The sequence below is a fragment of the Macrosteles quadrilineatus genome, unplaced genomic scaffold (genome assembly GCF_028750875.1).
Source record: "Macrosteles quadrilineatus isolate MER2022 unplaced genomic scaffold, UCM_ALF_1.0 Scaffold_4__1_contigs__length_99947679, whole genome shotgun sequence".
NCBI classification, from domain to species: Eukaryota; Metazoa; Arthropoda; class Insecta; order Hemiptera; family Cicadellidae; genus Macrosteles; species Macrosteles quadrilineatus.
This window is the reverse complement of record NW_026542597.1, coordinates 39,547,250-39,571,484: the sequence shown is the minus strand read 5'-3', so window position 1 is coordinate 39,571,484 and position 24,235 is coordinate 39,547,250. Positions and strand designations below refer to the sequence as shown.

General features: G+C 34.8%; 2 protein-coding genes across 5 annotated transcripts in view; one reads left to right on the top strand and one right to left on the bottom strand.

The window, feature by feature from the left end:
- Positions 1 to 6,716, bottom strand: part of LOC128991631 (conserved oligomeric Golgi complex subunit 1) — a 39,207-nt gene extending 32,491 nt beyond the window's left edge. For 2 of the 3 annotated variants that reach the window (XM_054414685.1, XM_054414687.1), the window contains exons 1-6: positions 6,361 to 6,715; positions 3,090 to 3,245; positions 2,490 to 2,635; positions 1,665 to 1,801; positions 679 to 892; positions 318 to 462 (exon numbers count right to left, since the gene is read on the bottom strand). In XM_054414685.1, the coding sequence (XP_054270660.1) occupies positions 318 to 462; positions 679 to 892; positions 1,665 to 1,801; positions 2,490 to 2,635; positions 3,090 to 3,245; positions 6,361 to 6,497 (935 nt within the window). In that variant the 5' untranslated portion in view covers positions 6,498 to 6,715. Of the gene's footprint in view, positions 1 to 317; positions 463 to 678; positions 893 to 1,664; positions 1,802 to 2,489; positions 2,636 to 3,089; positions 3,246 to 6,360 lie in introns of all 3 variants that reach the window. The other variant, XM_054414686.1, reaches the window with a different exon arrangement.
- Positions 6,717 to 7,537: 821 nt separating this feature from the next.
- LOC128991630 (anoctamin-1) overlaps positions 7,538 to 24,235 on the top strand; it is a 29,555-nt gene continuing 12,857 nt past the window's right edge. Inside the window, exons 1-9 of one of the 2 annotated variants that reach the window (XM_054414682.1) lie at positions 7,538 to 7,749; positions 10,845 to 11,004; positions 11,417 to 11,521; positions 13,847 to 13,996; positions 14,841 to 14,912; positions 16,744 to 16,889; positions 19,900 to 20,080; positions 21,883 to 22,115; positions 23,421 to 23,581. In XM_054414682.1, the coding sequence (XP_054270657.1) occupies positions 10,948 to 11,004; positions 11,417 to 11,521; positions 13,847 to 13,996; positions 14,841 to 14,912; positions 16,744 to 16,889; positions 19,900 to 20,080; positions 21,883 to 22,115; positions 23,421 to 23,581 (1,105 nt within the window). In that variant the 5' untranslated portion in view covers positions 7,538 to 7,749; positions 10,845 to 10,947. The remainder of the gene's footprint in view (positions 7,750 to 10,844; positions 11,005 to 11,416; positions 11,522 to 13,846; positions 13,997 to 14,840; positions 14,913 to 16,743; positions 16,890 to 19,899; positions 20,081 to 21,882; positions 22,116 to 23,420; positions 23,582 to 24,235) is intronic. The other variant, XM_054414683.1, reaches the window with a different exon arrangement.

Sequence of the window (24,235 nt, the reverse complement as noted above, 5' to 3'; positions counted from 1 at the left end):
CTGCAATGACTCCCACAATCTGTCAAGAGCACAATAGGTATCATTATCATCTATAACTACTATACTTACTTACTTAAATACTGACCGGATCCCGTATAGACTGCGTCACACTAATTTAAAAACTAAACTGAGTAGTAATGATTAGTAATAATTACAGACACCTTGGTTTGCACAGAAATAACAAGTCTTTGGTCCCAAAATGAAAATGTCATTGTAATTTTATATGTAATTTTAAAGCTTTTAAAAGTCCAAGTTCAAAACATAGTAATAATCCATAGATTAAAATTTAAAATGAAAATGTTATATCTTTGACCAACCTGAACTCTCGGATTGCCGAGGGCAGGACAGAGGTAGGAATGTCGCTGTCTCCGTTGTCCAACAGCTGCAGTGTAGGAGCAGACTGTGGACTAACGTATCTCTCTAACTCCCTCCAGAGCAGGCCTTCCTTGGCTTGTACATGCTCTGTAAGTCATTGTTCTATCAATATAGCCAAACACTGATATTCCACTTTATGTAGGACTTCTTTGGGGAGTAGGTTGAAGAGAAATGATAGAGTACATAATTGTAAGAAAAAATTAGAGTTGAAATATTGCCAAATTAATGTCTATGGAAAAACAGCTGCAAAATTATAACTAGACCATATTTACGATCAACAACAATACAATGCTTTGTGTTTACCGTAAAAACAGTGAGATATGGCCACGATGGAATGTATGAGCAGGGAGTAGCTGGAGCAGAGCCTCTCTTGGACTGCAGCACTGTCTAGTGGAGAGTGGTGGGGGGAGAGCTGTTGTCTCAGTGCCTCTGAGCGCAACGTCAAGTAGCGCTGCAGTAGCTGACCCGACGATAGACTCTCCAATAGCGCTAGACTCAGCAGAGCACTGCACGTTACCTGTTAACGGCAAACACCATTGACTATGGGATACTGAAGGAGGTAGACATTCCATCTATTAAGACAAGCTGTAGAAATTTGTTTATAAAAAAAGCATAGCTGAATGAGCCACTCACAGAGTACAGTCTACAATTCTATTTTCCCCCTTAGTTATTGTTACTGTCATCGTTGATGTGACATCAAATATGATTTAGCTAAAAAATAGTTTTTTCTTTTAAACATACTTTCTGAAGAAGTCTATTTATTCAAGAACAACATATCAGTGTTATATTTTGTGTTCTTTTATTGTATATCTATGATCTCTAATTTTCTCAAGAAAACTGGTTAAACTCTATTCCGTTTGAAAAAGATCCTTCGTGTTCTGATTTTATTAGTGCACCTTGCTCTATGACCCACTGGAAAGTATCTCTGAGAGAGATTTAGTGGGAACTGCATTACTACAATTTGTTGTTAATGTTTTTGTAAATTAAAGTTTTTTTCTGTATATATTTAACACACAAATAATGTCAGTCAAGGATGAATGTATCAAGTATCAAGTAAAAAGTTAAGTAGTAAAAGCCATTATAAACCACACTCAACCAAAACTCACCCTTTAAGATGGTGTGAGACACAGGTAAAAATGTTGAACATTCTGTTTATGCCAAAGATTTCTTAAATAAAAATATTGTAGGCTAATCAATTCTGCTTGTCGTTACGGGTACAAATGCAATAACCTAAAAATATGTTTAGCCTATTTCTAAACACCTGACATTGACAACACAGTATTCCATACCTGAGAGTCATGCTGTAACTTCAAAGATTCTTCAGCTCCTTTTATAATTGTGTCCTTAAAATGAACTATAGAAGACCACTGACGAGAAACTACAGGAAAATACATTGTGGTTTGGAAACTTGGGTTGATCTCTAAACCTGCAAATTGATTTCATTGTAAGTACATTGTTATGTAGGTTTACTATAACCATAGACTAAACAACACAAGAAGACCCCATCCCATTGTAAATTTTAAAGCGTGTTTTTCGTGTCTAGTTCATGTACGGTGACACTAGTGGTTAGTGTCAACGAAATTTTGTTTCTATTATTTTAGACTTAATTTCATGCTTTGTGCTTTACTGTTTGGTTATATAACCAGAGGATGAGTTATTTTTTATGATGATATTGTTTTATTAAGTAAAACGGGGTTTTAAATTACTGAAATAACAAGAAAATTGTAAACAAAACACGACATCTACAGTGCACCAGACAGAACTAACGATAAAATTGGCTTCAACTGTTCCATAAGGATGGGAAATCTACTAAGTGAGTATGTTTTATCCTTGCTATAACCCATTTTGCTTGTTTTTATATGAAAAAAATGTAATTGGGAAATATTTAAGTCTAAATATTTAGTACTCTATAAATATTTTGGTATTTTCTACAGAGGTCTTTTATTCTATAAGTAAGTGAGTATTTTTGCGTTGTGATGTAAAGTATCATTCAAAGTAAATTTCTGGCAATTGTTTCAATTATTCCCATCCTCTGCTTCACCTCCTACTCACTCTCACATGCTCGGCTTTGCCTTGCAAAAATTCGGTAACTCTTGATGATAGTAGTGACTCACTTGTTTTTATATAACGAGCCATGATGTAGTATAAGGCTGCATGAGTAAACTGTGTTGAATCAACGGTTTCCCAAATGTACTCTGGAATGTCTACCAGCAGCTTGATCTGTGCGGCTACACCAGCCATTGTACTTTTCTTCAAATCCCTAATGAAACCAAATCAAATGTAAAGATCCTACTCCTCAAAATAAAACTTAACTTACATTCATTGTAACATTAATAAGATAAATAAATGGTACTATAATCTAACAAGGTAATATATATAAAAAAAACTGGAAGTTGTGTGAATAAACAACAATTACAATGTCCGTGTTAAGATGTTAAATTGACAAAATAATTGAGGGAATGTTACCAGCAATCATGTAGCTACTAGTAGCTAACTTTGTAGAATAGTTTTGATAAAATAGGCTACTTACAATTTTAGTTTACTTTACATAGCTGCGAGTATGTAATTTGACTAGGCCCTATCTCATTAGGAAGGGGCTGTGCCGAGGCCCCAAGGTACTTCATCCGGTTATGTTAGATTGATGTATACCCCAGATTATTTTACTAATTTTCCTATATTCCATTTCATATAACTTACAGGCTATTGTAACCTACTTGTGGTAGTAATCCATCTTGAAGCCTGAAACCTGTCGCTGTTGTAACTCAGCAGTGGCAGTTTTCATTTTGTTGACATCTTCAATCACTTTTTCTGACAAGTTTTTCATGATTGATATGGTATCAGCTGCCTCAATTAAGTCTCTGTACCTTTCGCTAAAAAAAACCATTAAGTAAGTTAGGCCTAATTTCAAAATGCATTAAGGGGCATGAAAGATGAATTGTTAGTTACTGAAACCATCAAAACAATGCTTTTGCATGGTAGCCCATTTCTTTTAAGTTGTTGGTTAACTTTTTACTTGTTGCTCACAAAAAATCTTAGCAATTTTAATGACTTAATACAGTACAAGATACACACATAAAAGTCAAATAACTTGCATTTCCTCATTTTCAAGCCTAACAAAACGTTGAGGGGTTTAAACTACTTGGTTTCCTTAAAATTGTTTTCAAGCTAAATTTGTTTCACTTAGGATAAATAAAATTGCTTATACAGTAGACTCCCTCTTATCCGGACACCTTTTAACCGGACATCAGTTTAACTGGACTATACTCGGCGGAAATGACATCACTTTAACCGGAATATCTTTATCAGCTTATTGGTTTAACCGCACTAGATCGGCAGGAAGTGGGCAGTACTGAAACGACTGTAGTTCTCGTGGTAAAGATTTGAGACTGGTGATCACGTGTCTTAATACAACACTCTCCTAAATTTAAGTCGAATATCACAGTAAACAGTCTGTTTTAACGAGTTTTTGGGGACGTCGGTTTAACCGGAAAACCCGACATCCGGACTGGCCTCGGTCCCGAGGAGTCCGGATAAGAGGGAGTCTACTGTAGGCCTAGGCAGGATTAAAATTCATTGTGTAGCCCCTGAAACTGTTGAATAGACTAAAAATTAAGGTACATACCTTCACGTCCACAGTTCAAATATGTATGGTTAAACCCACTACATGTTTCGCCTATACATAGGCATTGTCGAGTGGTCCTTCAAGAACGTTTCGTCCATTGTAGACTCGTCAAAAACATTTAAATAAATACACAAAACACGATACGAAACATTTAACACTTAGTAGGCCTACTATTTACCGGTCGCGGTACGGAGGCAGACTCACCGCGACCGGTAAATAGTAGGCCTACTAAGTGTTAAATGTTTCGTATCGTGTTTTGTGTATTTATTTAAATGTTTTTGACGAGTCTACAATGGACGAAACGTTCTTGAAGGACCACTCGACAATGCCTATGTATAGGCGAAACATGTAGTGGGTTTAACCATACATATTTGAACTGTGGACGTGAAGGTATGTACCTTAATTTTTAGCCTAGGCAGGCTCAGACACTAACAAAAAAATAAACTCAATTCTGGACTCCACCATGTTCAGTTAGTGTGGTCTGTTATCAACTGGTCAGTAAGTAAATGTATGGTGTACGTGTGTGTGTAATTTTATAAGTATTTATTTTTATTAATTTTAAATTCGACGACTTTCATGTGAAGCTACGAAAACATCCTTAACCGGCAGAGGTTGCACTGAAATAAAAATGTGAGGAGACACAAACAGTTTTTCTAACCGGTTATCCCTACATTAAAATGTCATATTTCAGTAAGAATTATATTTTCATTCTTAAAAATCTTAAAAATAATGTAAAAATATTATAATTTACAACCTTCTGCATATGCTAATAAAGAAAATATATTAAAACATAAATGGAGAGTATAACCAATCCATACACTATTAAATGTTTGTTTTGTGTAAACTGTTTCTCATGTAGATCGATCATACAGTTTTTTATGTAGGTATAGGCCTGAATTTAAAATTCATACATGAAACTAAGTGTACCTACTGTATATTAAATGATCTAGGGTAGTTCACTTTATAACCGAAAGTACCTGTAGTTCAGTTATAAATCCAAGTCTGCAATCCAAGTAAGTCATAACTTGGAAGTCTTGTAGCCTACAGATTCATTCAAGTCTTTAGATTCATCTTTTAGCGAATTTCCCTATATAGGAAAGTAGCTATTACCTTTTATCTTATTATCCTTGTCAGATTTTGATGAAATTTGGTTTGAAGGTGTAAGGCGGGATAAACTTGAATGAGTTTGCTAACCAGCATAGTCGGAACAATGGGAACGAGGTTTTACAGGGGGTTTTATGGGGTGAAAATTTGTTTTTCTACTTTTTTTACCCTCTAAACACAAAATTTCCCAATTTCTCTCTAGACTTTTTTTAAGAGCTTAAAAACAAATAATTTAGTAAATCAAAGTGTTTTTGTACAATTATTGGTTAGGGGTAGGGAGAAAATTCAAATAATTGTTATTTTAAAATTCCCTTGATATTCTTATGGAGAATCTGCCTAATTTTAAAATGTTGTGGTTTGCTTGTTTATGGATATATTTTGACCAAACTTGGTAAATTTATTTATTTTATACTAAGTTAATATTATTTTACTAAAAACACACTTTTTTACCCTCCCTGTAGCAGCCTAATTATGTACTCATAAAACCTAATGTTAATTAAAAATACATTTAATTGAAAATCAATTCAGGCAACTAGAAATTTGCTTAGTCAGCAGGTTTGCTGAGGCGGGGGTAATTTCAACATTACCTCTTGTACAACAGAATTAAACTTTTGAACAGTCTACCCATCAATCTTAAGTTAGAGAAATACTACCGGCTGCACTTTACTTTAGGTCCTACACTCATTCGAATGAAAATGTTGATTATTCGATTGTTTCATTCGATATATCGTTTGGTTAGTTAGGTTAGGTTAACCTTACCTAACTAACCAAACCATATATCGAATGAAACAATCGATTAATCGGTATATCGATCGATATTATCATTCGAATGAGTGTAGGACCTAAAGTAAGGTGCAGCCCTACTACCTTAGATTTAAGAGAGAACAGAAGTCCATGTTGCTTTCGAGATGTTGCTACAGCGACCAAGAGTTTCTGGCTGGCGGTTAAATATTTTTCCCTTTCAATTTTATTTATTGTAACTTATACGGGTCGGGTGTACATTTTAAGTTGCTGAGTTGTATTCAATGTATTAACAAAATTGTATTTGTTATTTTGACAAATAAATGACTTATTGATATGGTACCGGTAATCAATTACAGAAAAAGCTAACAGTAGCTAACATACTCGTTTCTTCTTAGGCCCTAACCTGTGTTTCAGCGATTCAAGAACAATTTTATATCTAAATAAGTTGACCCATTAAACTTAGCTGTTCTAAAACTATAGTCAAATGTTGTCATCACAAAATTTGTTCTACTTACCCGACCATGGTTCTCAACTCCTCACGTTTTCTTTCAATTTCACTCTGAAGTTTCTTCTGGACATCTTCTATTTCCGAAATTGAAGATTTTTCAAATAAATTATCAGGGTTAATTGTAAGTAAACTAGGAATAGGCATGTTTAACTAACTTCCTGTAAGGAAATAACAATACAGTAAGTTATTTATACTGAATGTTAAAGTTAAAGCTTGAAAGCCAAATGCTTGGGGAAACTTGACAACAGATTTTTTTATTTAGATAGTTTGGTGCACTTTTAACTGTTTCTCACCTTCCTGACGTGAGAATTAACCTAGATCTAATTAAAACAAAAAAATAACGTCTTAAGGGATGAAGAAATACGACAACACAACAACATAATCAATTTGACGTTTGTTGGTTAGTAAACAAGTTAGGAAAAAAATTACAAAAACTTGAAAAACGTCAGAGTGGAAATGAAATGTCAAAGCAAAGCCATTTAAATACCAACACCTTTTTTTATAGTAAATGCTTTTAGTAACATCTCATTAAAGCGGGCGATTTAGACACAGTTTATTAATTTGAATAGGCTACTTAAAATCTGACTGAGTGATTAGCATTCACCAATGCATTCACCAGCATTCACTTGCTATTAAGGAGGCTGCAGCTATCCTAAAAGTCAGTATGTAGCTTGTTGTTGTTTTGAAACCAAACTCTACGATAATTTCAAAATTATTAATATTTGCATTAATTCACAATTCTACCAGTCCACGGACTGTAGTTAAAGGTGGCCGTGTTAGAGCGTGGGACTTCGGTTCTAGAGGTCCCGGGTTCAAATCCCGCCAAATCACCAATGGATTTTATCTATGTGATAATGCCACAACCCCTAGGTCTAGCCTGAAGTAATGTGAAACAGTTCCGGGCTCCGGGCTCCGGGCTCGTGCTTAGTGTCCTGAGAAAAAAATAGCTCATGTTTAGCAGATTTACATAGTCAATGGCTAGATAGTAGCATAGTAGATACCGACCGATGGTGATGGTAATAAAATAACTAAGTACTTTAAAGCTGCATGCGGAAAACAAGATACAAGTTTCATGTTGGTTTTAACAAAAGAATAAAGAGAGATCAGCTGGCGCTGGCAGCTGAGTAAAAGTAAGTGTCGTCTGCCCTGCACTGGTCTGCACATTCGGCACAATGCAATATTGCAATGTTTTCTTGTTTGTATTGGTTCGTTGGCTGGTTTCATTGTATGCATGTTCTTTTCTCTTAGCAAGTTTGGGTTAATAAGTTAGGTTGACTTGGTCAATAGTATAAAAGTTTATTTTGTAAACCTAAGTTTTCCACTTTGGTTTTCAAAAATATTTTAATTTTTCATCCAACCCAGGCTCTTATCAATTCAAGTTTCTATTTAAAAAAAGGTAACTTTGATTTATAGCATTGACTATATTAAAGGTCTATTGTAACTTTGTTATAATGACCAATACAGATTTATGATTTATTAATAGTCAAAGATTATAGTAAAAATTTATCATAAAGCATGTTACCTTGGTAGACTGTAAACCTAAATGCTAACTGTAGTGGTAGGCCTACAGATTTTTAGTCTTATGATTTGGTTACAGTAGGTATTTACTTTGCTTTATTGTTGTGAAACTTCGATATTCGACTCCATGGTATTTACAAACTATATCCAAACAAAAACAATAACCACAATATATATGTATTAGGCCTACCAATTAATTGCGGTATATCAATCTATGATTCAATTTTTGTCAATCGTATCATTTGCTGCTTTAATCCACAGAGTAAGGGTAGTCCGTCATCCGTAAGAGGTGATGTTAATTATTTAACCCTGTTTACACTGGGATTTGACGTAATTTTGATATGTCTACTTACAGTATTTTTAACGCTGAATCCAAAAATGCAACCAGTTTTGGTCGGAGAGATTCGTAAGTGGCCGTACAGTTATATAATTGATATTAAGCTTCAGTTTTGTTGATTTATTAACATATTTGTGGTATGGACGAGTCCAAGTTCTAGTGGCGACTAACACTAAAAGGGGTGGAAGGTTTGTGGAGTGGAAACAGCTGTCAGTTGTTTAAATTCTATACTAAACAGACAAAACCACACTTGACGCAATGAGAGCAAAATCAGAGTTACAATATGCAATAACTAGATTTTAAAAAGAAAATGGACTTTGGTGCTGTTTATAAAATACAATAAATCAACTACCATACATAAACTATTAATCACATGAACATAAATGATAAAACAAAATATAATTTATTCACGTAAAATATCAGTAATAGAAGCTAGGCCACTGCCGACATGATCATCGTCCTCATTCCAATCCTCAAACATTGACTAATGCCTCAACGTCTGGTAATGAACGTGCCATAGTGCATAATCCCATAGTACATAATCCCATTGTGTCTAAAAGTGAAATCGTGCCACAGTGCATAATTTAATGTATCAGCAACTAATAAATGATGTTACATAATCTAATCTAATCCAACCTAACCCAATCCAACTTTAATATTAATTTTTAAATCACATTTCATGCCATAAAAGGCATGTGAGGAAGATAGGTCGGACTTTATGCGGATTCGTGACTATGCTTGCACATTTTTGATATCGTTATTTCATTGTGTTTCACCCACTATTTAATTGTGCAAAAACAGTCTGGAAGTTGCATAAATTAATGAGTCAGTTCATTATAACCTAACCTTTACCTTCCTAATCTAACATCACTTCAAAACACTTATTACAGTCACGAATCCGCATAAAACCCGACCTTCCTTCCTCACATGCCTAAATAAGAACTGATTATTTGGTTTCAAAACGAATTGATTTGATTTAATTCCACATTAGATCAAGTATAAACAGTTGTTTGCTCTTCTCACTCAGTCCTCACTCCTCACTCTTCACCCAGTCAGTACGGACCCGTCCAGACCACGCCATATTACCATTACCTTCAGTACCGCTCAATTATCCTTCGATTCGTAATCCTAACCTTCGTTTTACGGCCACTACGGCCACTTAGGAATCTCTCCGACAAAAACTGATTGCATTTTTGGATTCAGCGTTAAAAATACTGTAAGTAGACATATAAAAATTACATCATATCCCAGTGTAAATACGGTAAATATTTGCCCATAACTTAACTCAAGTTTGAAAAGAGATAGAGTCTTAATTTTTTGTTTATTTAAAAGATTAGATTTTTTTCTAGCTCCCTACATAAGCTTTATTTTTATTTTAATCCAAAATATTTTTGACATATAAAAAAAACATCTCATATGTAACAAGGTATACATAATTTTTAAAAGCCCTCATGATCGGAACTAGTATTTAGCATGGAAAATGCCATGTAAAAATTTCATACTGATAGGACAAGTGTAGTTTTTAAGTTGTCACCAAAGTTTGAAAAGTAGGTAGGCTACAAGTTTTGGGAAATCAACAAAAACCATGGACAAGTTGCTATTCTATATACAGTAGACTCCCTCTTATCAGGACACCTGATAACCAGACTACACTCGGCGGAAATTACACCTCTTTAACTGGAAAATTTTGATCAGTGGGTACATCGGTTTAACCAGACTAGATCGGCAGGAAGTGGGCGGTACTGAAACGACTGTTCTGGTGGGAAAGATTTGAGACCAGTGATCACGTGTCTAAACAATGTTCTCCTAAATTTAAGTGAAATACTGTAGGCTATATAGTATGCATTTAAATGGTCCGTTTTAACAATTTTTTTGGGGATATCGGTTTAACCAGAAAAACTGTTATCCGGACTGGCATTGGTCCCAAGGAGTCCGGATAAGAGGGAGTCTACTGTACTGCCATTCTATATACTGTAGTGTAACAATGTTATCAGTCGTTTCAGTATCGCCCACTTCCTGCCGATCTAGTCTGGGATAAACCGATGTCCGGATAAGAGGGAGTCTACTGTATTCAATTTATAAATGACACTTTAGAGTAATGACTGACATTACATAAGATTGTTTCAGGTTTATTTAAAAATCCTTACTGAAAAAAACATTTTTGGGGTCGGATTTTGACACTGGTGTTTGCGAGGTTATTGTAGACATTTTCCATCCTACCTATTATAAAAACTTGTCTGTTGTGTTTTTTTACTAATTGTGAAGAAAATTATCTGCAACAACCCCTCATAAACCATAAACCAACCATCACCAAAATACGTTGCATGCTTAATCCGAAAATTCCATCCATTTTAATGGGTAATAAAGTAAATAAAGTAATACACATTTATTTTTAAGAGTCATTCTGATGATAGTGCAAACAGCTGATGATATTTGATTCATCATGTTACTGTAAATAACACTAACATGATGTCAGAGAATTGAACACGCAGAGTATAGTAGACATGCAAGGCAACTTAACTAAATAAGTTGTTATTGCCTACTTGTTTACTGGTCATATTTTATTATATTATTTTTACTACCGTACCCATTTTAATGAATTTTTTTATTGTATTTTATTTTCATTATTTCCATAGGTAATTTTAGCAGATCGCTAATTTTATAACTTCCAGTCCTTTATTTTTGGAAGTGGTTTGGAAGAACTGCATTTAGAGTTCTATAGACACTGGGCTGTTTAAAATGGAAGAAGAAACCGAGATTTTAAATCACAAGCCAACAACAACAACACTCCAAGAGGTGTGTACCGTACTTATTGAATGTCTATTTTTGTATTTATGCTTACTTTTTTTTGTAATATAATTTGTAATATAAGGTACAGCTTACTTTTTGCTTATAGTAGCCGTAGCTACATTCAACAAACAGTTACAATGAATAATAATTTATTCGATAGACAGTATTCCATCCTCAAACTAAAATATGCACAGGGAAAGATATAGTTCAATTCTTCAATTGTAACGTGGCCTTGATTGTAAACTGCAAATGAGCACTTCTAGGCCTACCTATTGGAAAATCAGTGTGTCAATGAGCGAACTAAACAAATATGAAAAGTAGTGTTAGACATCCTATTGTAAACAACATGTGTTGGTAACATTGTACAGAAAGGAATGCAAAAGTAAATGTTTAAAAGAAGACTTTTATTCATCCACAGACCCAGTGGAAGTTCAAAGATGAAATCAGGACAATAGACTTTGTTCTTGTGTGGGATGAACGTTGTGAAGAATCTCGCACAATAGAGAGTTCCAAAAAGAGAGAGGTAGGTAACTTGGGTAGAACTTGTATCTCATAGACATCATACAACCAGGCTGAAATGGTGTTCATAGGGTGTATTCATTCAAACTGACAAAATAGTCTTGCATTTTTACAATTAGATTGAAAAGTAGAGTATAGCCTATAGTGCATCATAATTTAAGTTAAAATGCAAGTATTGGTAAACTGCCATAAATCAGAGATGATTTGGTGGATTATAAAATGTCTTTATGAATAAACTGTACACCAAGCTTGTCTATAGGTGAAAACAGTGGAGTGGCGAGGCTAGATTGTAGCAGAGAGCGTAGCTAACCCCCGATTTTACCCCTGTTGGTAGCGACGATTCACATGCACATAGTAGAGCAGTGACGGTAGGGAGTCAAGAAACTGGTTTAGAGTAGGCTACTTTTGAATACAAGCTAAACCTGATTGATCTAACATTAGGGTGAAATGTAGTGCTCTTGTACAAAAAGAATTAAGTTTGAGTTAGACACTCAAAATCAAAATCAAAATTTTATTGGGCCATTCAACATTCAAGTAATAGGCCAGGTCAGAAATTAACAAACTACAAACTACTCATCAGTCCAGTCACAGTTCTGTCTCAGTAGCATCCGCAATTCCTCAGTCAGCTGGTTGAAGTCAGTCTTCTGTCATATTATGTACAGTGAATGTTACAGTCAAAAATGTTTGTATTAAAAAACAAATTTTATCCATTTTTTATCGACCATCATGATGATTGTTACAAACAGTATAATTAAAATGTCAAACACATACACACATGACTTTCAGCATCCGTCAGGCGTCCGAATAATCCAAAAATATCGGTGGAAAGAAATCTAAAATTGACTGACGAACCTGCGTTGGAACTGCACAGGGTAATTGTAGTGCACCCGTTTTCTTTAATGCATTTTCTATTGCGCTATCTACACTCATCTGGCACAGGTCTTTCAGTCGCTCTGCCGAAATGCGTCAGTCAATTTCAGATTTCTTCCCAACGTAATTTGTGGATTGTTCGCACACATTACAAACGTATTTGAAGTTAAAAAATAGTTTTTGTTTTTAAGTACTGTTTGTAACAATCAACAATATGGACGATGAAAAGATGGTAGAATATATTGTGTTTTGATTAAAAATTCTTTACTGTAACATCACTGTAAATACAGTGATGAAAGACTGACTGAAACCAACTGAAGGACAGTTGATGGTGAATTGCGGATGCAACTGAGACTGAACTGTGACTGGACTGATGTGTGTGAATAAACCTTTAATGCTGAAAATAGCAAAACGCAGCAAAGAACCCCATTCATTGTACAACTGCCTACATATTTTAAATTATAAAAACTACATAATGTATCTAGAAACATCCTGAAGTAAAAAAGTATAAACTACTGATTACAGGTTGAATTGCAAATTAAAAATCACCAATCAGGAAACACTACCTTTTTGACGATAATAATAATAATAAATTACACATATTAATAAAATTAGTCCGTTAGGGTTTACTGACACAATAAAAATACCTTTTAAAGTCCGTTTGACCACTGAGGCTTGACCCTCGACCAACCCCTTGAGGAAAAGAAATCGTTGTAGAATATTGTGTGGAGAGGCTAGCGAGTTGGTCGGGTACCAGCTACGCTCCACTATGTTTTGGTGCACATACATACATATCTATATATTTCATTCCGTAAGCGAATCGGTCCCCACGAAATATCTCGAGCTAGGAAAAAGGTAGCATGGCTGTTGAGGATTCATTTGAAAGCTTAAGGTCCAATGACAGTGAGAAAAATATCAGAGTTGTCAAAAACTACCCCTTGCCTCACAGGCCGTCATAGATCCAGTTATTTTCTAACAAAGTACTGCTACAGTGTTTCAATAAGCAGTTTTAAATATACCAGCTGATAGAAAGATTGCGTATTTGTTTTTTTATTGATTTTAGTGTTCTGATTTTGGGTTAGAATGGTTATCAATTACATGAATTATTGGTAATGCATTGTTGAAATGTATCGTGTTAGGGGAAGACCTCGACTGCGAAGGAGAGTATTTAGGAATGGTGCATAGTATAGAGAATGGTTAAGGACAAAATAAAACGGAGGTGAAGGGAAGCAATTGCTGCTATGGGCCCCTAGTAATATTTAATTCCCGCTTTGCTAAGCCTTCGCTCTATTATGTTTTCACCCTAAAAAGATATTTGACCAGTCCATTAATATCCTCAAACTTCATCCTGGGTATCTCATTTGTTCAATTTATTTCATAGTTAGTAGTTTAAGATGTATATTAGTCTAAACAAAATATTAAAATGTGCTTTGTATCTCTTATTAAGATGATTTTTTAGATTTACGAAGCCAATCTCATCGAGGCAGGCTTAGAGCTTGAACATGAGGATGTCGAAGACACTGGCCTCCATTTTGTTAAGATCCACGCTCCTCTTGAAGTTCGTCAGCGTTTTGCTGAAATCCTTAAACTTCGAATGCCAATGAGAGAAGTATGTTTGTAGATTTCAATTTTATTTTATATTTAAGTAGACTAATTAGATTTAGTTATTCTCTTAAAATCTAATCAAGCTGGTAAATTTGTAAACAACTCAGAATTACAAAAATTTGTCTCTCTCCTTGGTTTTTTGAACTCTTACTTTCTTATAATATTATATAAATTTTGTCCCACACTGTCATGTTTGAATTCAACATAGGAAATCATTTTACCGTTCCACATTAAGCTTGATGGAATTGCTCAATTGTTAACAAATGAGTTTGATATGCACAACACTCCCCTTCACGCCATCCTTTGCCCATCCCAACAAAGAAATTAATATTTCTATGATGAAGTTCACTACAATTATTTATTAGTTAGTGTGGAACACTAGAACTCGTTTAGCAATTTGTTGATTATTGAATAAAACAATATATTTATTTAGCTTATGGTTTTAAATTCTAGACTTATATTAATGTTTTTTTCCCTTAAAGAGAATCATGATCGTAATCTGAAACACATAAGGGTCAGAAACTATATGAAAAAAATTAATGCACTTTTACCCACAAACCATAAGGTCCTTTCCTTGCAGAGGATCTCTCAAAAAAATGTTATTCCTTGAGTAGTAAAATAAAACTATGACACCAGCAACTGGGCAACAGTGGCTTAGTGCTAGTCTTTAAACATCTTGTCTGATCTCTAGCTCACTCAGTTACCACTATCAAAATTGTAATTCTAACAAACGAATCCACATGTTTGTAAATCAAACAAGTGATCCTACTTCAGGTTTGTTTGCTACAACTAGAACCCTTACTACTCAGTTGCCTAGTTAGTATTAATTTAACATTGTTTTGTTGAAGGAGTTGTACTCTGGCTCTAAATATTCCAAGCAAGGTTCTTTCATCCAAATCTCAAATTATATTTCAGAAAAGGTAATTATTGACCTGTGATTGTGTTTGCTTGCGGCAGCTTCTGCTTGACTTAACCGATGTGTTTACTGGTTTCACTTTTGTTTTGTTAATGTTTTGTATGTTTTGTGTTTATTTGCGTTTGTTTGTGTTTCTATGGCCATGGAATTTTTAAGGTTTGTTTTTAAGGGAACGGTCCAAACCCTGGTTTTGTTACGCCCTGCTAACACGAGCGACATTTAGCTGCTAAGCTTTGACTAGGCCGGAGGCGCGACGTAGCGAATCACAGGATCAAATGGAGCCTTTCACAATATCGTACGGCAGCAGCTAACGAGCTTGGTGTCACAAACTACCACCATGCCTTTGAAATGTCTCCATCTAACATATGGTTGAAAACAGACTAGCGATAGTTGCTTGTTCGAGCAAAGTTTAAATTACGGGTTCCCGGAAAAGATATTAATTTGCAAAGCAGACGACAGCTGCGTCCAAGTTAACAGATTTCGCAAAAACTGTGGCTTGTATAAACTAGTACAAATACAGAAATAATAAAAAAATATTATGGTTAAAATAATAAATAATGATCCTTTGAGTTTAATCGTTTTTTCATTGCTTGAACTTCTTTATCCTAATGCAAATTTAGTTAAAACATATTGATTTTTTTCTTAAACTATAAATTTAATTAACCTATTTAACTTAATTTAACCAACCCTGACACTACCAAAAAAGACAATATATTAAATGGGTTATTTTTGTGGATGTGTGTGGGATTTTTATATTGGGAAACTAACTCCTTGGGTAATGTTAGTATAGATTAGGTTTACCTATCTAAATTGAAAAAAATAATTTTCCTCTTTTGAGTGTGCTCTATGAAATGCTGAAACTGGCTAAAACTTTTATAACTTCCGTAGTTCTTAACAATAAATAAGTGAAAAAAACATTTGGGTTTAGCTAAAAAATAATAACACCAACATCAGATTCTTTTATTGAATCAGTTTTGTTTAACGCTTTCCAAGCTTTTTCATAAATCTATTAACATTTTAGGAAACAGTGCAATATTTCCACCATTAAAAAATCATTTTGAAAACTTTGTCAGTTTGTTGTTTAGCAGTCTTGCCGAAGTTGTCCATAATTGATCATAAAATTAATTTCCCTCAATTGGCCGACATATGAAAGTTTTGTGTAAAATGAATAAATTTAAATGATCCTGAATACAAAATATTAAAGTATAGTGTTTGTTAAATGCTTTGCTGATATTGCTGAATTTTATTTGCAATGTTCTTGGATTCATACGCAACCAAGATTTGCTGCTCATATCTACATTTGCAAGGTATAAATAAACGTAATTAAAAAGATCCTTTAAAGAATTTGTTATTAAAATCCAATCCATATTGAGGGATGGTTTACTGTAATGACTAATAAAAAGGTACATAGTTAACTTTGTCATGTTATCCAATCGGTTGTAGATGTTACTTTATATGAACTTGAGGTGGCATCCAACAAACTTGGAATATGTACATGAACAGGTAAATTAGATACCATTATATTAGTCATACGAATTACTCCAAAGTTTCTTATAGTGTTTTGTTGTCATTCAATTGTCTTATGCTTTTCAATAACTAACTAGGAATATTTATTTATGATTTCTCGTTTATGAATCACAGTAATGAATAGCTTATTCTTATTGTATTGTATTACCTACTGTATGGAAAATTCGCTAAGACAACTAAATTTTGTTGAGGTCAAAGGGTGATGTTTTTTTTTTTTTTCTGTGGTGTTGATTAATCAAGTTTAGTTATTTTCAATTGTTATAGTTTTAAGCATATTTGCTTTAAAATTGTATAAACTTCTTTTTCAGCTACATAAGGTACAGAAGCCTGAAACAGACACTATGTTTTCTTGTTGGAAAAATTGGTTGAAGGAAAATATATTTATAAACCAAGAAGTGTTTCCAGAGTACAAACAGAGATTCACTGCCATCTACAGCCGAGATAAAGAATATTTGTAAGTATTTATCACTATAAAACTTGACAACAGTTGGGTGATTTTAACACACAATCGTCATAAATATTCAAACACTTTTTTAATGGGTTTTTTTCTTGCCCGCTTTTTTGAGTTGATGAATCATTTCAATAGGAAAACAAGAAGAATGGTGAGACATTATTTTTTCCTTTCGTTCAGTAACTTGATTCATTGTATTAGCTGATTGAATTGTTAGGTGATTATACTGAACGGTGTGATATTGTATGTCTTGGTTAGTGTTTTGCCATTATCCGTGGAACTTTTGGAAATTGTGGTGGTCTAATTAATTTGTTTAGCAATCATTGACTCTGACTACTTTGCTATCCTCTAACTAATGATTTTCATCATCACTCAAAAGGTGGACATGCAGTTACTTAGCTGGTTTTACATCTTGATTGTATAAATAAATGTTAAAACTAGCAGTAGTATGTTACAAACGCAAAGTTTACTGAGAATTGATACGGTATTACCTGTTATTGACTTTATCTACTGTTATAAAATGTGTTTCTGTTTAAAATCTAATCTTGTCAGGATGGGCACAACTACAGCCAACTTCAGTTTCTCTCTTCAGAATCTTCTCAAGCTTTTACCCAAAAAATCTCCATGTTTAGCTTTAAACCAACATTTCAGATTTTGTTTTTTTTTACTGGGGGAAAAGTTTTAACCCCTTTAGATCATTGGGGTTTCAAATATGTAAGGTTATACCTCCCAATATTGAGCCCAGGAATGAAATAAAAATAACCAAGAAAAGAAAATGGAAGTACAAATTACACTCGTTAAAAGATTGGTGTTTTTGTTTGTTGCTATTCTACAGATCACACGTTTCTAACAGTTTTCAAATGTACTAACTACTAACCAAATGTTATCTAAAAAATTATAAAAAGCCTTCTCTAACTTCGCTTAGGAATATATTATAAAGAAGAAATGGATACACAACTGTTTTACCCAGTAAAAGAGTTCCAGAAACTAGACAACACTCACAAAGCTAACACAATAAAAATTAAATTTCTACTACTTCATTTTAAAGATGCGTCTTAAGTAAAAGTGTAATATCAAGTGGATTGTGTTTAAAAGTTTTCTGGGCTATCAAATGTCTGGAACTATTTCTATGTATTTCTTCTTCCTTGTGTGTACAACCACTCTATCATAAATAATCATTCTTGTGTTTCCTCATACCTTTAATTTTCTTAGCCTTACTCTTCTATGTCATGGCTAACTTTCTTTTTTATAGGTCCAGCAGTTACAATGGTGTCTGCGTTTACCTAAAGGTATTTTTTTTTAACAGCTGGGAAAGGTGTTGGTTTGTGTGATGTATCGTCTTTAAATTATTTTGTATGTACAAGTAGTTTTTGGCATTATATTTTAATTATTTACATTTTTAGTAGACACTTGTAGGGGTCATATCAGAATATGTACTTTTGTTAAAGCAGGGTTTACACGATGCCAGTTGTCTTTGCCAATTGTCATTTAGTGATTGCGGGATTGTCGCAGGCCAGTTGTCCTTCTGTTTTTCTCAGTATATTCCCGGAGACATCAGGGCAATTGTAAGGGCAGTTAATTGGCCTGAAGTAATCACACGCAGAGGTGGACTGGGCCGCCGGTCTCTCTGCTACATGACAGATGGTGCCAAGTGCAATGTTTCCTTGTTACGTTTGCAATCAATCAAAATAGGTTTTAACACCTTTATGGTGTCAGCAACTAGTTCTCCTCTTCGGAATCCTTGCAGTAGGCCCACTTTAATTGAAATTTATTATTTCGCTGTAATTGTGCAAAAGTGATACGTAGTGCACTACAGACTAGGCGCCATAAATGGCACCTCTTGCCAATAACGCAATGTTTCCACTGATGACCACAATTCATGCTTTGTAGGGCAATGCAAGCAAGCTTCGTTGCCAAGTAGCTCTCCCCCTTGTTTTTGTCATTAAACTCTTAGCAAATAGCAATAAAGAATCTTATGACACATAATACTGTACTTCTTAGGACAGGCAAATGAGAACATTTAAGAAGGCTTATGGTAAAAAAAATATTTTAAGCAAAAAGTTGTATTAGAACAGTTACAAAAAAGCACAGATTTGTATAAGCTTTGCGAGTGTGGAAATAGCCTAAAAAGATTTAAGGGTAATAAATTTTAAAACATTTTCCAGCCCCCCCCCCCCCCCGTTCCACTGCGGGGTGTGCCTTCCAGACCTCCCTGGGCGCCCTCTAAAGGCTAAACTTGGCGCCCTCCTCGTGGTGCCAGTCCGCTCCTGATACACAAAGCCAATAATTACATGCCAGTCAGTTGTCTTTTTGAGAATTGTCCCACCTATTTGCATCGTTTAAACCCGGTTTAAATGCTCACATATTTGTAAGAGTTAAACTAAACTATTAGACTGAAAAAAGGGATCAATCTGAAGGGGGTTTCCATCTCTCTCTGAACTATTTTATATTATTTTTCTTGTCAGTGCCTACACCAATGTAATTTATTTATATAAGAATCACAAATCATTTTAGCAATTAGTCTGATAGTTAAATTTTAGTGTATTTGCTGATAATTGAACCGGTCTCTCTTGTCCGAGACACTAACAACTAGGTGAGCTTTAACAGCTAGTCGATATAAGAACGTAACTAGGTTTGTATTGTTCCCTAATAAAATATTGGTATTGATAAATTTGAATAGTAAAACACATAAAGATCAATTCTATTTGATATAGTAATTTATAAAAAAATTACCAAACTGTCATCGGGTGGATAAAAAATCCCTTCACTTACAAAGTTAACACATATCATTTTCAATAATTGTTATTTCATAACTGTTTGTGATGGGTAGCTATTTTAGTACATATTTATCGTTATATGTTAATTAACTATTTTAAAATCTAAAATAAAACATTTTTTTAAATTCTTTAAAATAATTGTAAAAATAATTGGAATTTTGATGTGTTTGAATTGAAAACATTTCTTTAAAAATCCAAAACTCATGTGTCTAGATATTATTTTGATCTTGTTTCAGGTTTGACTCAAGTTCTCCAGGCTTTTTTACTCCTGCCATCAGATCCAGAATAGTTCAGTTTGTCTTAGATAGAACATTTTTCAAGAGTGATGATGGGACCAAGGCAAACAATGTGTTCAGTTTTGGTATTGAAAGACTCATAAGTTACAATGTGTATTCCGCTGCATATCCTTTACACGACGTAAGTTTTCAATAAACTTTATAAGGCGTTTAAGAACTGACCACAATACACATTTTACAAAACTTTATGTTTTTGATTACTTACTTTATGTTTTTCGATACATTTTGACACATTCCTATTTTACAGTTTTAATCAACTTGTTTTAGTAATTTCTTAGCTTAACTACCAAAAGTTACTGAGTTACGCTACTTGTCAATTTACTAACCCTTGAAATTAGAGCCAACAATTCAATGTTAATCACAGACCAGTTAAATGATGTACTCGAGCTTTTTAATAAAACTCGAAGAGTCAAACTTTTTAATGTGTTTAGCTAGAATAGTTTGTGTTTGTATGGTATGGGAGGATAAAAACGGACATTCTTTACTCTTGCAAGTTATTTTGTAGCTCTTACTGTCAACTGATGTAAAACCAAACCCATACTGAAATAAATTTGTAATAAAAGAAGAAAAGGAGTATAAATTGCTCTTCTTAAGTACCGCAAGGGTAAAACAGGTAAATTACAAAAGCATATTTTTAAAGGTTAGGGCCTGAGGACCTACGAAACAGTACATCTGCAAACTTCCATTTTCCAGCTGCCAATTCCACTATGACTGCCAGATTAAATTTTAGATGTTGCTCAATATACAGCAAAATTCTTTTTCCTTCAAAATAAATTGAAAAACTTCCATTAATAAACTAAATTTTACTAATTTAGCAAAATTTTTCTATATTCAAATACAAATTTGTCAGTTAAGTCAGTATACTCAATACAAATACAAATAAGCTTTTTGTCAAGTCGCTACTAGAACTCGAGTAGGTACAATTGTACAAAAAATGTTGTTCAAATTTTGAAATAACTCAACACACAATATGGGAGTACTTTTAATGCTTGTCCCCAATAATAGAGCGTGATATAGCGTATATTAATGACTATTATACCGAGAATCACAGGTTAAAATGAGTGTTTGCTAAACTTACAGTAGACCCTCTCTATCCGGCACTCCAGTAATCCGGCGTCTTTTGACGGGTGAGGTCTTCCACGATCGCGGCAAAATTCTGATTATCTCCTGTGGCCGTGTAGACATCATCATCCACTCCCGCGGTCACGAAAACGTCATCGTCGTCATACAGGATCGCGGCAAAATCATCAACATCTCCCACGGACGTATAGACGTTATCATCACCTCCTGCGGTCATGGAAACTTCATTGTCGTCATGGGCGATCGCAGCAAAATCACGAACATCTCCCGTGGTCGTATAGATGTTATCATCGCCTCTCGCGGTCACGGAAACTTCATCGTCGTCATGGGCGATCGCAGCAAAATCACGAACATCTCCCGCGGTCGTATGGATGTTATCATCGCCTCTCGCGGTCACGGAAACATCATCGTCGTCATGCACGCTCGTGGCAAAATTATGATTATCTCCCGCAGCCGTGTAGACGTTATCATCGTCTCCCACAATATCGGAAACGTCATCGTCGTCATGTCCGATCCCGACAATAGCGGTTTCCGATCGCGATCTTCGGAGATGTGTTTTAATTGCATTTTAAGGGTTTTTTATTGATAATATTCCAGGAATCTGGAAATTTCACTAACCCGGCAGTGTCACGGTCCTATATCTGCCGGAATACTACTGTACTTGGATTAGAACTCGACTGACTCAATGTTGCAGTTGGAACAGGATGTTTCTATCATTGGTTGCATTTGCATTGCCATCTGAATTTAATAATAATTCCTCTTGTCATACATAATGAAATATATACTGTATAACAATTCCACACTGTTCCACATTTATGTGTCTAAAACAATTTCTTCTCTCAGGGCGACCTGTACACCCCGGGTACTATGAGGTACAGTTTCTACCATCACTGGGCTTCCATACAGAGATGGTATCGCTACCAACCCATCGATCATATCAGGCAATACTTCGGGGTCAAGATCGGACTGTACTTCGCATGGCTGGGGTTCTACACACACATGTTGTTGCCGGCCTCTGTCGTCGGACTGGCATGTTTCCTCATCTCCCTTTGTCTCCTGTCCTACGATCAACCAACGTTAGTTGAAACTTTTGTTTAAGTGTTTGCTGATTTTGTCTTACGACCCTAAGATAACTGAATGTTTTTATCGGGCCAAACCAAAAGTGTTTAAAAGATTAATATATTTTGCAATGCAGTAAACATTTTTTTTGCACCTTAATTCCGCCATGTCTCTAATTGGGTGCTCCATGAAATTCAGGGGATGTTTGTAAGGGTTTTTGTTTTTCTAGCTTGTAAAGTTACTAGCATTTAGGCATTTCACCAGGTAAGATAGGTAGCTGAATTAGTTGGAGTTAAACTGCCTTTCTCCTAGAATGCAGTAGACTTTCTATTCCAATCTTTCTTATCGCTGTCAATCTCTCTCAGTGGCTGAACAATACTGTAAACAAGAAAATTTATTTTACTAATATATTTTACTTGTTGTCATTCTTATTCATTACCTTACCCTACTTCAGAGGCCACTGAAACTTCAAGAGGATTTTAATCAAGAATTTTACTTCAATCACCTCTTTCCCTGCTTCTATTGCAATCCTTTTTTCAATTTTCTTAATTTCCTGGTCTTTCCATCTTATTTGTGGTCTGCTGAATGGAAGCCTACCTAAGGCTACTCTTTGAAATCTTTTTTGGACAACAATTATTTGTAGCATAATCTCTTTTATACTCCCTAAAACTAAAACTTAATCTATTTAAGCAGAAAGTAAGAAACAGAGGAAACATTCAGTGGTATACTTAAGTGGTGTCTAGCACCAGTCGCTGGTGTTTGGACCAAATTCTATTCATTGTCCCCTTCCGCTCTCCTTCCCCCCTTTCAATATTGTACTACAGCGTTCACATGGCAGGAAGACCCTGTGCGCTACAACTGCTGTATAATACTAGCAATTGTTGCAATTGTTTTACAAGCAATTGTATAATTGTTGAAATATAATGCTATATGGCCATCCCAGTTCGGACTATTCCTTGCTCAATACATTTCCGCCCCAACATATCAGAGGCGCACGGTTGTCTCTTAAGCTTGTACCTGGTCAGCAACAAAAGATAAGGTATAAAATAGAATTTTAGACACCAGCGCATTCTGTGGCTGGCTCATACAACTACATTTTTTTTTTTTTTATTGGCTACAGCTGGTCCTACTTCAGTATCAAATAGTCAATGGTTGTACCCTCTGTATCTTACTTCTCTGTGGCTTTGCTGAGGCCAAAAATTACATATTGGACAATCGATAGGTGTGTACTTAATTTGTTATTAATTTTATTTTGAAATATCATGTGTAAAGTAGAGTTATGAAACTGAAGGTACTAAATCCCTTGATTGGTTTATCCACAGGGAGGACATTTGCTCAGGAGATTTGAATGCTCAGATGTGTCCTCTGTGTGACTACTTCTGCAGCTACTGGGACATTTCCGAGACTTGCTCCTACACCAAGATACTCTATCTGTTTGATAACTACACCACTGTGTTCTTTGCTGTCTTCATGTCGTTCTGGGGTGAGTACTATTAGTTTGAAGTTTCGGTCACAAAGAACTAAATATTAGCTATTCATAAATTTTTGGATAAATTAGCATTAAGTTTTTATGAAATGAATTACTCGTTAGAAATGAGTTAGGCATTTATACATCAGTCCCTACACGTCAGTCGCTATCTGTTGACTGGCTGATATCTGTGTACAGATGTTCAGTGGCTGTCAACACACATCAATGAATAGTGATTTATTCCATCTCTAAACAAAAACCATAGCCGAGTGAGAATCAAATGAAAATGAGAAAATTTGAGTTTCGGTTTATTGGATATCATGCAATATTTTTGCCGCATTCACGAGACAAGAGACGACAATGTTCAAATGATTGCTCAGGATATTTAAGATTTATTGCAATAAAGGGAAATGATAATGTTGTCTATGCGATTCTGGTAGTTATTTAGGATTTTTCTGCAATCCCAGTAGACAATTATGATGATGTCTTCGCAATAGTGGAGATGGACAAGATTTTGTCGCAATCACATGATAATGTCCTCACTATTATACGCAAGTAGGAGATGTTTGCCCATCTAACTAGCAGGGTAGCAATAATGTCATTATGAGTGCAGATATCTGCCTGCCGACAGATGGACGACCAGAGTATGTTGGGCTTTAGACAATAATT